The sequence below is a fragment of the Myodes glareolus genome, chromosome 14, assembly GCF_982192425.1.
Source record: "Myodes glareolus chromosome 14, mMyoGla1.1, whole genome shotgun sequence".
NCBI classification, from domain to species: domain Eukaryota; kingdom Metazoa; phylum Chordata; class Mammalia; order Rodentia; family Cricetidae; genus Myodes; species Myodes glareolus.
This window is the reverse complement of record NC_142039.1, coordinates 61,896,401-61,910,127: the sequence shown is the minus strand read 5'-3', so window position 1 is coordinate 61,910,127 and position 13,727 is coordinate 61,896,401. Positions and strand designations below refer to the sequence as shown.

Below are 13,727 nucleotides of genomic sequence, written 5' to 3'. Positions count from 1 at the left end.
GATCATGAATGGCTGAATTCAAAGGAAGACCCTCCTCCATCCGGCAACCCTCAAGGTTTACCCTGAGCAAACATGGAGGCTGTGTTCAAGAAACAAACAGCAGCAGAGGTAAAGGAGACCTGCTCCTTCCATGGTCAACCAAAACTTCCGGTTTTCTTGCCCACCCTTGACTTACACCCATCCGTAAAGCTGGGACTCAGTAACAAAACCTCCCAGAAAATACATTCAGAAATATTCAAGACCTTGTCCTCAGCTTCTACTCAGTTTTCTCAAGCTTGCTGTGTAGAACTTTATGCTGTGCCGCTACTGATGCAAACGTATCCTAGGGGGAAACCTTACAGAAGGGCACCATGGGACATTTCCAGAAAGAACAACATTTATATGTTGTGGCTGGATATGGGATATGCCTCAGCTGGAAGTGGGCTCCAAGTGAATTTCTTCTACCGATTGAACTCAAGGCCAGTCTAAGCTACACCATACACTCTATATGATTGTTAGTATTGTCAACTTGAGAGATTCTAGAATGACCTGGGAGTCAGGCCTCTTGGGCATGCCTTTGGGAGATTACTTTGTGCACAGTAATTGAGGTGGGAGGCCTGTGGCATCCTGGGATACATGTAAATGGAGCAAGGGAGCTGAGCAGCAGCATGCATTCATCACTCTAGGCTTCCTGACTGTGGATACATGTGACTCGCTGCTTCAAATTCCTGCCACCTCGACCTCCCTAGTCTGACAGTCTGTACCCTTGAACTGTGAGCCACATCAAATGCTCCCTTAAGTTGCTTTTGACAGAGTATGTCATCACAAAAATAGAGGGGGAAAACGAAAACATCATGTCTTAAACAAGTAAATAAAACCAGGGCCTGGAGAGATGATTCAGTGGCTTCAGGTGCTTGCTGCTCTTACAGAGGACCCAGGTTTGGTTCCCAGCATCCCACACAAAGGCTTACAACCGTATGTAACACCAGTTCCAGAGGATCCTTCCTCTGGCCTCTGTTGGTACTAGGCATACATGTAATGCACACAGACATATGCAAGCAAACACACACATAAAAATAAGTCTTTTTCAAAAAGTACACCCAGGTTGATGTGGGATTTTTGCTGCTTTGTTGTTATTAAGCAGTAGGATGCAATACTTAGCTACATAGCATTTGCACTGTATGGGACATTACAAGTCATATAGAAGTGATTTAAATCTATAGGAGAATATAGATTCTCCTGTAGGCTATATGTAGATTTATCTGCAGAACTTGAGCAACCAAGGACTTTGGCATATGTAAAGAATATGGAGAGATACTCTGAACAATAAAGCAAAATGAAAAAACTTTATTTTGAGCCAGAATTATTTTATCTCCTAAGCTGACGTTTTTGTAGTGGAAGCCTACACCTAATTAAATCACAGTGACAGCAGCAGCAGCAGCCAGGCCAGCACTCAAAATCATTATCTCATCACAAATGATCTGCCCACAACGAGGCAGGCCCAGACCTCACTGCTGAATTTGGCTTAGAACCAGCAGAATGCACTGGATGGAAACTCAGTCATGTTATGGGAGGACTTATAGATATCATTTTTAAACACCCATTGTCTTAGAGGAGCAGGGATACTGAGACATAGCAACTCAGCATGGAAGTCACCTAGACTGGCTAATTTTATGTCAACTTGACACATGCTACAGTCATTTCAGAAGTGAGAATCTCAGTTGAAATAATGCCCCCACCGGACTGGCCTATAGGCAAGCCTGAGGAACATTTTCTTGATTGACAATTAACACAGGAGGGCCCAGCTCACTCTAGGCAGTGCCACCACTGGGCTGGTAGGCCTGGGTGATATAAGAGCGTAGGCTAGACAAATCCTAAGCCAGTGAGCAGTACCCTTCCGTGGCCTCTGCTTCAGTTTCTGCCCGTCTTGAGTTCCGACGCTGATGGACGACACAATGTATGTTCTGTAAGATGAAATAAACCCATTCTTCCACAAGCTGCTTTTGGTCAAGATGCTTTCTCACAGCGACTTAGACATTATCACAAGTGCACAATGATTTTTAGCATATTTAGTGATATCATTATTATAGAACATTTTACTGGTTTCAAAAAGGATTTTAATTTTTTTTGACAGGTACCGAATCTAGGGTGTCATATACTTTTAGATCCTTACAGATAAATCCTGGCTGAACTGCATCTCAAGCTTCCTTCTCCTTCTTATTACAGAGACAGGTCTTACTAAGCCGCCCAGGTTGCCCTTAACCTTGAGTTTCTCCTGCCTCAGCCTCTTAAGTAGTTGAGATTAAAGGCTAAAGCACCAGGCCTGGTTTCAAAGGAACCGTAAGCATTATTCTTTTAATTCCTTCCTCCTGCTACCAGGCCAGATAACCATGTCTCTGAGGATTTGCCCACCATGGGCAATTAGCATCAGTGAAATCATACTTGTTGGTTTTTGTGTTTGGTTTGCACTTAGCAAAATGTTCTCAAGGTTGGTTTGCACTTGAATGTAAGTCAGTACTTCATTCCCTTCTGCTGCTGAATTAACAGCCTATCGTACTGATAGATCATATTTCATTTATTTGTTCAATCAACTACACATTTCAGTTGCTTAATTTACATTCTCTCCTTTTGGGCTATTGTAGATATCATGAGCATTCATGAATAAGTCTATGTGTGAATACATGGTTTCATTTCTTCTAGAAATAGAACCGCTGGGTCACGTGATCACTCACGCTCGCTCTCTTGAATGTGGTAGTCAGGGTTACTATTGTTGTGATGAACCGCCATGACCAAAGCAACTGGGAGATGAAAGGGCTTATCTGATTTCTGCTTCGAAGGAAGTCAGGGCAGGAACTCAAGCAGGGCAGGAACCGGGAGGCAGGAGCTGATGCAGAGGCCATGGAGGAGCGCTGCTTACAGGTTTGCTCCTCCTGGCCAGCCCAGGAGTGGCACCACCGATAATGACCTGGATTTTCCCCCCATCAATCACTACTTAAGAGCATGTCCTATAGGCTTGCCTACAGCCTGATCTTATGGAAGCATTTCCTTAATTGACGCTCCCTCCTCTCAGATGACTTAGCTTGTGTGAAGTTGACAATAAACTACCCAGAAGTGGAGTTTTTAGGTCCTTGAGAAGGCAACCTCAGCACCTACACGCCTGCCAACTACGTATGAGCACTCTAACTTCTCTACATCAACATAACTCACGTTCTAATGACAGCCATCCTAGCAGGGGTTTAGAGTATCAAGATAAAAGGCAGTTTGTGACAATTAGGAATCCCTGTCTGTAGCCAGGAAAAAGCACTTAGATTGGGTTCACCTGGAAACCCCTGACAGAAAGCAAGGCCTTCCCCAGGCTGTGGTGAGGGAGGGATGCATAAGACGAGGCTGCCCTCACAGGGAAATCCTGGCATTTGCTAAGACCCCCACGAGGCAGGTTTCCTCGGCAAAGCTCTGGCAGCGACCCGCCAGCCTCCAAATACTTTTGACATCAGGGAAGACTTTTCTTCCCCTCAACCCTGATCACTAAACGTGTCATCGTACCTGTAGGCACTCGGGGTGGTTTTCCGCAAACCGTCTCCAGTCTTCCAAGGAGTAGTGCTTGTGAATGGCTGTAAACATGGCGTGCTAGGAAACAAAACCGGCTTGTCAGGAAGGAACCAGGGAAGGAGGTCCTCTGCCTGCTAGATAAGCCCCAGACAAAACCATCTGCAGCTGCCATTCATGCCTAATTTGCTCTGAATGTGTTCCTAGCAGCCAGCAAGCAAATCAAGGTGCATGCGGTGAAACAAGAGATCACAGAAATGGTCTCCGGCTCCGATAGGATTTAGACAACGTGTGTTCAGCCGGGGAGAGTTGCCAAGAGGCAAGAAAGAATAAAGGAGCTTTCCCACCCAACTGACCCACCTAGTTTTAGCCCACACTCAAGGCAGGTCAAAAACACATACGTAGATGGTTCTCCAGACCGGGAGAGTGACCATCCTAATGCAAGCTTCTGCTCAACCAAACAAATGACCTACACCCAAAGCCTCCTCCAATACACAGCCCAAATGCTTTTTGCTGAAAGCTAGGAAGGGAGGGATTTATGTAAATGATAACCATACATCTTTGGCTATTGAACCAAACTTGACTACCATGGGGCCAATGCTTTGCTGACACCATGGAATTCTCAGAACAGCTTTGAACAGAATTATTGTTATAAGAGAAATGGGACTTAAAGAAGTTAAGAAATATATAGCAAAGCTAGGTAAGGGGACCACGCCTAAAACTCTAGCACTTAGTGCCCTGAAGGCTGAGATTGGAAGTCTGGTGACAGCAGAAGACCAGTCAGAGCTATAGGGCAAGATGAGGGGCATAGAGCAGAGGAGGAAAAATAATTTAGCAGTTGCTTCCAGCAACTGGCAGCAACAAACATCGCTCCTCTGAGGCTTCCTCTCTGACTTCTGAGTCACCCTACACCTCCATTGCCTCACTCTGAGGTTCTCTGACTCTGTTAATTCCCACTGTCTGTGGATCCTAAAAATAGAAAACTCACAGAACCCACACACAGCGACCTCTGCCAAGGCAGGCGATGGCATTCCCGGAGAACCTCCCAGTGGAAGGGGGAGGGGCACGGCAAGTTCCAGGTTATTCACGGATACCACTCAAGCACACAGACAAACCAGACTTAGGTGTTGCTCCCTGAGCCCCACACCCATTTAGACTTTAATTGCTATCAACGATAACTATAGCCAGGCACCTGAGAGAATTAACTTCCACAGAGGAAAGGTTCATTTTGGCTTGCTCTACCGAAGGGTCCATTGCTCTTGGGGCTGTGGCATGTCAGCATATAATGGCGGGAGTACAGAGCAGAGCAAAACCGTTCGCCTTATCCCCAGTCAGGGAGGAAGGGCAAGAGGAAGACACTGGGGACCCACACTCTCTTTTACTCCCCTAAAGACCTCCTGCCAGGCCCCATCTCTTAAGGGCTATACTCCCCAGAAAAGTACCACCCTGGGAAAAACCCTTTAACACATGGACCTTCAGGACATTTGCTCACACCACAGCACACACCGAAGTTTCACTACGAGTAGTCACTAATGACGCAAGCCAGAAAGAGACTGGGAGGGGAAAACATCGCATCCCTTTAGTAATTAATTCATTCACCTCAGACCCCTCTCCGGCAGAGCTGACAGTCACCCGGTCAGTCCTCAGTCAGGTGGATGACCTCCAACTCCACTCTCTGAGTTGATAATTTGAGACTCTCTTCCCCCTCATCGTTGCTTGATAATGGATCCAGCGCCTGCCGCAGTCAGACCTGCCACCCACAGTGAGCCGCTCTTCCGACTAATTGCGTTTATCTCTGCGCTTGGCAGACATGACGAGTGGAAACAGATACACATCTCCACGCTCAGCATCAGGACACACTCGGTCTCCGAAGTGGAAGATTCTCACCCCCAACACATAGCTCTGTGAGGCAGCAAATACCTACGACTGGTGGTCCCTCCATTTTTCCTGAGGCCAAGACACTCATCAAATGACACCCTGAACTTGCCTTGGGGTCCATCCATTTTAGAGATGTGTCCGGCAGATTCTGGACTCACTTTGGGGTTATGCCCTGCCTCTCTATTTGACTGAAGGCCCTGGGACGAGATGTCCCTCCTCTTTCTCTGTCTGCCTCAGTTTCCTCATCTGCAGAAGGAGCCTACCCCCATGGAGTTATGATAAGAACTGAGAGATGCATTACAGCGTGAACAACACAATGCATTACACGCTACATGCAAAGTAGCTGCCTTTGTTTTAAGGGGATGGGCCTCTCCAATGTGGCATTCATCCTGCTGCTTAAGTTCCTTTTGAAAGCCTAATTTCTAAAACCATCATAGGCATCTTCACAGAGGAGTCAGAGGTACAGCTAGACCATTTCACAGAGGGCAGAGTCTATATGTGGCCTATCTTCTGACTACAGAAGCAGGAAAGACATGTCCCTCGTAATGATCAGACTCAGCAAGGAATGACTCCAGGCATCTGATGCACACACAGCCAAGAAAGCTGAGGATGTAGTGACATGGTTGAGTTCCTACCTGTGACATTACCGCAGCCATCTCAAATGTCCCCACAGTGTCCATGTTGGCCACAATGATGGGAATCCCTGAGTAGGTCTGCTTTGAGTTTCGAAATGTAAAGGTTCGCTCAAGATCCACCTGTAGGCAAAAGGGAAAGAAATGAGAGCAGGCTCTTTATGTAACACATGCAGGATTCCCAGTGTTCAGAGCGGGTGGGGAGGACACCAAGGATGGGTCTGCCCCTCAGCCCCTAGAGGCCTAAGAGTAGGCCTCTGACCTGGTATTCCAAGGACAGGACAGCCCCCAAGAAAACCACGTAGCAGGCTATACCTACATACAAAAGCTCAAACAATGTTCACTGCCCCCACACACCTAAATAAGACACTGGATATTCTATGAATCCCAAGATCTAGGTGAGATCTTTCCTCCAGCAGCCTCCCCAATATCTCCGCCACCTTCCTTGTCTCACTGTGGCCCTAAGCACACATATACACAATTATATGTGTATAATTATATTTTCCCCTACTTCCAAGCACTGGAGGGTGTAGGGATATAAGAGTTGAAGATGTGTTAGATTTGTTTATACTGTGAAGTATTTGTTTAATGATGCAAGGATGTGTTATTGCGTTCTTTTATGTTGCATTTGTTTAACTCTGTAAAGCTGTGTTACTTTGCCTATCTAAAACACCGGATTGGTCTAATAAAGAGCTAAATGGCCAATAGCTAGGCAGGAGAAAGGATAGGCAGGGCTGGCATGTAGAGAGAATAATTAGGAGGAGGAGTCTAGGCTCAAGAGAAGAGGGAAGGTGGAGAAAAGAAGGACCTGAGGATGCCAGGCACCAGCCACCCAGCCACATAACCAGCCATGGAGCAAGAAGCAAAGAAAGCTATACAGAATAAAGAAAGGTAAAAGCCCAGAGGCAAACGGTAGACAGGATAATTTAAGAAAAGCTAACAAGGAACAAGTTAAGGTCAGGCATTCATAAGTAAGAATAAGTCTCCAAATGTTTACAAGCTGACTGGCAGGCCACCAAAGAGTAATTTAAAAAAAAAATCACAGAAGGGCCCATTCCTCTTCTAGTGAGATCCATCCACTCTTCCCAAACAGCAGTGACCTTGCTTTCTCCTCCTGCCAGGCCCTTCCATTTCACTGTTCACCTAGAACCACACTCCAAATTTTACCGGCACTGAGCTACAAACCCTTAATCCCTTCGCCTTTCAGAAAGCAGCTGGTTCCTAATTATGAGAGCTGGGAGGAGATACAATGCAGCCATCTGTTTCTGCCTAGAAACACTTGTTCCTCTGACTTGCAGACAGCTGCAGGGAGGGCCCACCAACTCTCCTGAACTCCATTTTCAGTGTGCACGTGACTATGCGCTGTCAGGAACCCAGTCTGATGTTCAGCCAGGACTGTGGGCTTGGCAGAATGGTGTGCCAGAACTGGGTCCTCGCAAAAAAAGCTGGCAGAAACCAGGTGGTGGTGGCGCACGCCTGTAATCCCAGCGCTCGGGAGGCAGAGGCAGGCAATCTCTGTGTGTCTGAGGCCAGCCTGGTCTACAAAGCAAGTTCCAGCACTTTTACACAGAGAAACTCTGTCTCGATAAACAGAAACGAACAAAAAAGCTGTCAGAGTCAGAATTCCTCCTGTGACCCGGGACAATCTTATCCTTGAGGTTCCCACAGAGTGGCCATGCCAGAGACTCCATTTCTCAAATTCATGTCTGCTTGGGTTTGACCAATGGAGGAAACAAAATAAGAAACTGGAGGACAAGGGTAAGGTAGATCCAGAGCCCCCTCTCCTTTGGGCAGCTTCTGCAGGTGGCTGCGACCCCTTCAGATCTGTCTGTGTACACTCTTGGTTCCAGTTTTCCCAGCAAAGCCCATTCCCTCCCACTCACTGCCACCCTAGGGTGCTATTGCCAATCTCTCAGTCACATCAGGAGGAATTCTGGTAGAGACGCCTCTGTCATCATGAGAGCCTCAGTTAGGATCCCCAGCCATGAGGAGATGGATTCCTTAAAGCTCTTAGGCCAGGCTAGTCTGATAAACTTAGTCAATTCCCAGACTTTGTCTCAAACAAAAGACAGAAGGACCCTGAGGATCCACCACCTAAGATTGCCCTCTGAACTCCATATATGTCTGTGTACACACACACCCCACACATATACTGTGGGTTAATAAATCTATTGCTTGAAATATTCTGCATCATTCATTCCTTTGACTGGACCTGGACCCTGGAGGTAGGTGTGCGGCCAAGGTGAACTGACAAGGAAAAACTTGAACTTTAGGCTTCTAAAATAATTTAGTCCTACATGGACCCTGGTTGCCTGAGGACCAGCAATCACTATCTTCAACTAGTATTCTCTAAATATTTCTCTTTTTTTTTCCGTTTCTTCCAACTTGCACTTTACAGTCTGAATTAAGTGGAAGCACACTGTGCTGTATCCCAGAGCCGTTAGCCTTATTTGTTTTCTTGCTTCTCCAAGTCCGGAAGGCTTCCTGGCTAGCAGATGTCATAAAAGGACTGTACTGGCCCTAAACAGCAGTCAGCAAGAGGAAGCAAGACGCTATAATTCCATGAACCTCCCAGGCAGTGTTCACCCCTTCCTGAATGTCCTCAGTAGGAAAGCAGGTCCTGCTGACACCCAGCAAGATGACTGAGGGAGGCCCCTCCTGGCAACTCTGCACTACTAACTGGCCTTCTTGCTTTTTTCCAGACTGAAAACAATCAGAATTCCTGGTCTCAAATACTCTTGTAATTCTGCCCAAGATGCACTGAAGGAAAGAGCCTCTGTACTCTGTCCCCGTGAGATCACAATGGCTTTTTCTTGGCACACAAAGCCTGTCTGCATCACACACACACACACACACACACACACACACACACTTCACAGAAAAGGGAAGCTTTGACAATGAACCCTTCGCTTCCTATCTTCACAAGGCAGGTTCTTGGGGCTGGGGAGTTCAGCAACAGAACTTGTATTTAACATATGCCAGGCTCTGCCAACAAACCTCTCCCCTGCAAATGACACAAGGCCGAATCTTCCCAATACTGAGTTCTAAGAATGAGAAATGAAATTATCTGCCCTAACCTTATCTACCCAACACACACACACCCAAGACAGTCCACTCGCTCAGAGAGATAAAGGCTATCCTCCAGCTTCCCCGGCCTTTACTCCACCACAGCGGCTGAATGCCCCAGATACAGCACCCCCAAAGCCCCACTCAGAATGTAGCAAACTCTCCTCCCTCACCCTCAAAAGAACTTCTGTCCTTTTCGGTGAGTCAGTCTGATCACTACCCAGCATTCTGCAGGTCTACAGTACACACCGCCATGTTTCTGAGCAGTTCAGTGTAGGGAGTCAACCTTCAGGAGTCACATCAGGAAATACGTGCTAACCTCTGCCACTACCCTAACAAAAACAGTCACTCCTGGACAGGACGGGAAGGGACCAATATGTGATAGCACAGGGAGCCCAGGCCCTGCCTCCCACCCACACTTCCTCCCCAATTCCTTAAGGACACACAAGGCAATGCCTGTATGTTAAGCTCCATAGACACCAACCAAGCATGGCCATAAACAACTGCCACTTGGCTTGGGGTTAACAAAGGATACTCTAGAAGCATGCTTGGCCTTTGGGAAGACATTCTGGGAAGCAGTCCACAAAGGCCCCAGGATCAGATTGAAATCTCATGGGGAGGGGGCCTTCTGGATGCTGATGTGGCCCAGGCAGCTTCTGCATCAGATAGCACACACACAGCTCGGCACCAGTGTGAGCCACAGTCTCTGAGAAGCGCATCATTAGTCAGGGCAGTGCTTCCCACAGTGAAAGCCCTCTTGATGAGTTCAGCAAACATGCCAAGACTGCCCCAAGCTGCATCCATCAAAGCCTTTGTGTTGGAAACTGTGTATTCTGGAGTGTCTCCCTAGGTGAATCCGCTGCACTCATGACTAAGAACAAATCTGGGCAAATCTTCTAATTCCACAAAGCTAAGTTTACATAGGCCGTTATGGGTTGAATTGTGGCTCCCCCGAATGACACCGGAGCCCTAACACTAGTACCTGTGAACGGAACCTTATTTGGAAATAGGATCTCTGCAAGTGGCCAAGTTAAGATGAGGTCACGTGGGGTGTGGAATGGTTCTTCTCAAAAGGGGAAACACTTAGACACAAACACACCGAAGGAGGACAGCTTACAGGGATGAAGTTGGTTGGTGGTTAGACCGGACATCTACATGCCAACGAGAGCCAGAAGTGACCAGCAAACCAGCAGGGGCTGGGGAGATGCGTGGGACTGGTGCTCGCTCCCTCTCACAAACAGCTTTCAACAGAAACCTACCGCATAGACACACCTGGGTTAGGGGGCTTCCAGTGTGCCCAACTGGGAGATAAAGCCTGTTGACCGAGTGGCCTCTTCTGTAATTCTGTGTGATAGCAGCCCCAGGACACAGTATCAAGGCAATAAAATAAGGAGTGGCAGAACTCAGATTAAAACTAGAACCTCCTTTCTTCTGTATAGTCTCTCCTCCCTGCCCTGTTCTCTATTCCCTATGGGTCAGACTGTCACAGATGGGGACAGCTAGCCCCATCTCTCCTTAATGGTCCAGCAGTCATTGTGGAGCGGTTAGCAGATGGAGGGCATTTGCATTTGCCCTGTCTTAGGACAAGCGGGTGGTTCTCTGCTGCGAATACTGTCCAATATCCAGCTTTCAAATCCCACATTAATGTTAAAACAAAACAAAACAAAACAAAAAAACAAGCAAGCAAAATACTCTTGTTGGCTGGGGCAATGGCTCAGCCTTTAAGGTGTTGGCCATACAAGCATGAGGATCCAAGTTCGATCCCCAGAACCCAAGAGAAAAAGTTGGGTATAGCAACACACATGTAGCCCCCAGGGCAGGTACGGGGAGGGGAGAGGGGGGTGGAAACCAACAGAGATGCTTGGAGCTTATTGGCCATCCCGACTAGACTGCTTGGCAAGTTTCAGGCCAATGAAAAATCCAGAATCAAGATCTTTTTAAAAAAATAAAAAAATGATTTTAATAAGGTGGACAGTGCACACACACGTGGGCGCACACACATACACAAACATGTACACACAAGCAAAATTCTTACTTAAGAACTGGGCGTGGGTGTTAAAGCCAGGATTGGGTCCCACGGAAAGACACAAACCACATGTGTGTCAGATAAAGCCAAAAGTCTTAACGCAATCAACACATCCCGTGGCATTTAATTACAAGACAACAAAAGAAACACTGAGATGGAACATTAGAAAGGCTAAGGTGGTTCCTCTGGCAGTGCCAGGCAGGCAAGTCACATTAGGTGAGCTCATCCACCAGGCAAGAGTGCTCCAGCCCCAGGAGGCTAGCCCAGAGTCAATTGGAAGAGCCACACCACTTAACACTTCCTCACAAAAGCTACAGTGTGAGGACAATCCTCAAGGGCACCAATCCTCACTGTGATGGGTATACACAGATTGCAAGATTCAATCCATGCGTGGACATTAAGAGGGCAACAGCACAAATTATAAAACCAAGTGAGGCATGACATCATACCGTTCACATAAATATTAATATTGTATCTTCTTCTCAAGAGTCTTCCTAGTTCAGAAAATGCAGAGATCCTCGCTTTGTGCAGATAAATATCTATTTATAAATAAGTGGCTCACATCTAAATAAATTTTAAACAAACAAGCATTGAGGCCGCCAGATTATTAACCCTGGTCTGAGTTTAGTTACTTACTGGCTACTAGTGTCTATAAAACAGTCCAGGTGTTTTCTCTAGTGTTATTTTTGTTCCAAAGGCTTGCCTGATTCTTTGGCACCTAAAAGTACACCATGAAGGACAGGCCCAGGGGCATCTAATCTGGGTGGATAAGGGTCCATTACCCACCCCACCCCCACACACACCACCACTTTCTGTCTAGAGCAATTCTGGTTCCAAGCAGCCTATGCCCCTGCTTAGGGAAAGTCACTTGGTTCTACTTGTTCATTGGCTAGCGCAGGAGGCGGGACCTAATCCGGTAGCAACCCTCAGCTGGCAGCTGCAGGCACACAGTCCAGCCCGGGCACCTGAACGAGTTGTTTGCTGAGGGGATTTATTTATGGTCTTGTTTGCGAAGCAAGAGGGATGGGGCGGGCTAACTGGCTTAGCTCCCCCCGTGTTTACTTCTTGGGCCCAAACTCAAACCCGGTTCTTTCAGGTCCTTCCTCCATTGCTCCCCCCACAGAGCGGCTAAGCCACCGTCCAGGAACACTACTTCTCCAACCGGCTCCGCCTTTCCAGAAAACTATTTATCCTTTAAGGTCTGACCTCTGCAGTCGCCGGTCTCCACCTGTTTCCAAGCTTTCCTCTTACTATCGCACAGCTAACTTCCAAATGGCCCGAATGACCCTCACCCCAGCGCGTCAGTGTGCCTCACTCCGGGCTGGGACTGCAGACTGTCTGGTACCGCAGAGTGACACCAAGAAGCAGGTCCCCAAGCTCAGCACCGGCAAGACCATTTAAACTCAGAAAGAAAAATCTTAAACTTAAATGCTGGGGGCGCCCGGTTTTTTGTTTTGTTTTGTTTCGTTCTGTTGTTCTGTCGTGTTCACGACATTCCACCACAGGACCTAATGCTAAATCAGCAGAGCCAAGACCCAGCACCAGGGGACACTGCTCCCAATCCCGAGTATGCAGTTCAGTTTCTTTTCCTTTCCATCCTAGCCTCTCCGTTTCCTCTCCTCCCTGAGTGCCCTCCTGAGAGCCATGCCTTCTAAAGTCACTGGCTACTTGATTGGTTGATTTTAGCTGCTCTGCGGTTGAGTCTCAGTATGAACTTCCCCAAGCCCACCAACGGTAGACAGATGCATTTATAATTCCAGGCCCAAACTAGGCCCCCTTGGCACTGACCCTAAAGACAGTTCAGGTGTAAGAGAAAACCGACTGGCCTTCCCCTTTCTCAGAGCGGGGAGAGGGTGTGACACCTCTGCCTCTGGCACAGATGAGGCATCCTGTGCCATCCCCTGCACCCACTTCCCCCTTGCCAGCCCGAAGGCGGCATGCCAGCGGCCCCCACCTCGGCTCGGCTCTTGAGGCTGCTCCGCTTAGGTCGCAGCAGAACATCCTTGAAGTCGAGTTTAAGGTCTGCATCTATGCGGGGCATGGTGCTGGCGGTGTGCGGTGGCTTCCTGCGGCGGAGGCTGAGGCCGGCGTCAGTCAGGAGCTGCGGGGCGCGTGCGTACAGCAGCGCCGGGATGGCGGTGCGCAGACCGGTGCTCCGCAAGCCCGGTACGTACGCGGTGTTCTTATGCCCGTGTGCTCCGAGCCCCCGGCACGAGTCCACCAGCCTGGCGCCCCTGGGGCGCGCCCCGCCCCGGCCTCTAAGTCCCGCCCATAGCTTGGTATCCTGGCTGAGCCCCTCCCCCGAGCCCAGCTCCCTCTAACTAAGCTCAATCAGCTCCTTCTGCCTAAACCTAGCTGTGAACCTGGACTCTGCCCGGCAGGTCCCTAACACCTCTCTCTGAGCAGGGGCTGAGCTGCGAGCGAATTAGAGCAAGACAAGAGACAAAGTCTCCCGTTCCCTAGGTGTACCCTAGTCTGACTCATCGAGGGGACCAAAGGAGAAACCGGGGAAGAGGGGCATAATATGTAGACCAGGATGGCCTCAAAATCATAGAATTCTGCCTGCCTTTACCTCCGTGGTGCTGCCTCCTGAGTGAGTG

The 13,727-nt window shown here is 48.3% G+C and overlaps 1 protein-coding gene across 2 annotated transcripts in view; it reads right to left on the bottom strand.

Moving 5' to 3' along the window:
* Positions 1–13,360, bottom strand: part of Gmpr (guanosine monophosphate reductase) — a 37,675-nt gene extending 24,315 nt beyond the window's left edge. Inside the window, exons 1-3 of one of the 2 annotated variants that reach the window (XM_048415270.3) lie at positions 13,082–13,358; positions 6,039–6,158; positions 3,523–3,606 (exon numbers count right to left, since the gene is read on the bottom strand). In XM_048415270.3, coding sequence (XP_048271227.2) covers positions 3,523–3,606; positions 6,039–6,158; positions 13,082–13,168 — 291 coding nt within the window. In that variant the 5' untranslated portion in view covers positions 13,169–13,358. Of the gene's footprint in view, positions 1–3,522; positions 3,607–6,038; positions 6,159–13,081 lie in introns of both variants that reach the window. The other variant, XM_085699439.2, reaches the window with a different exon arrangement.
* Positions 13,361–13,727: the final 367 nt, after the last annotated feature.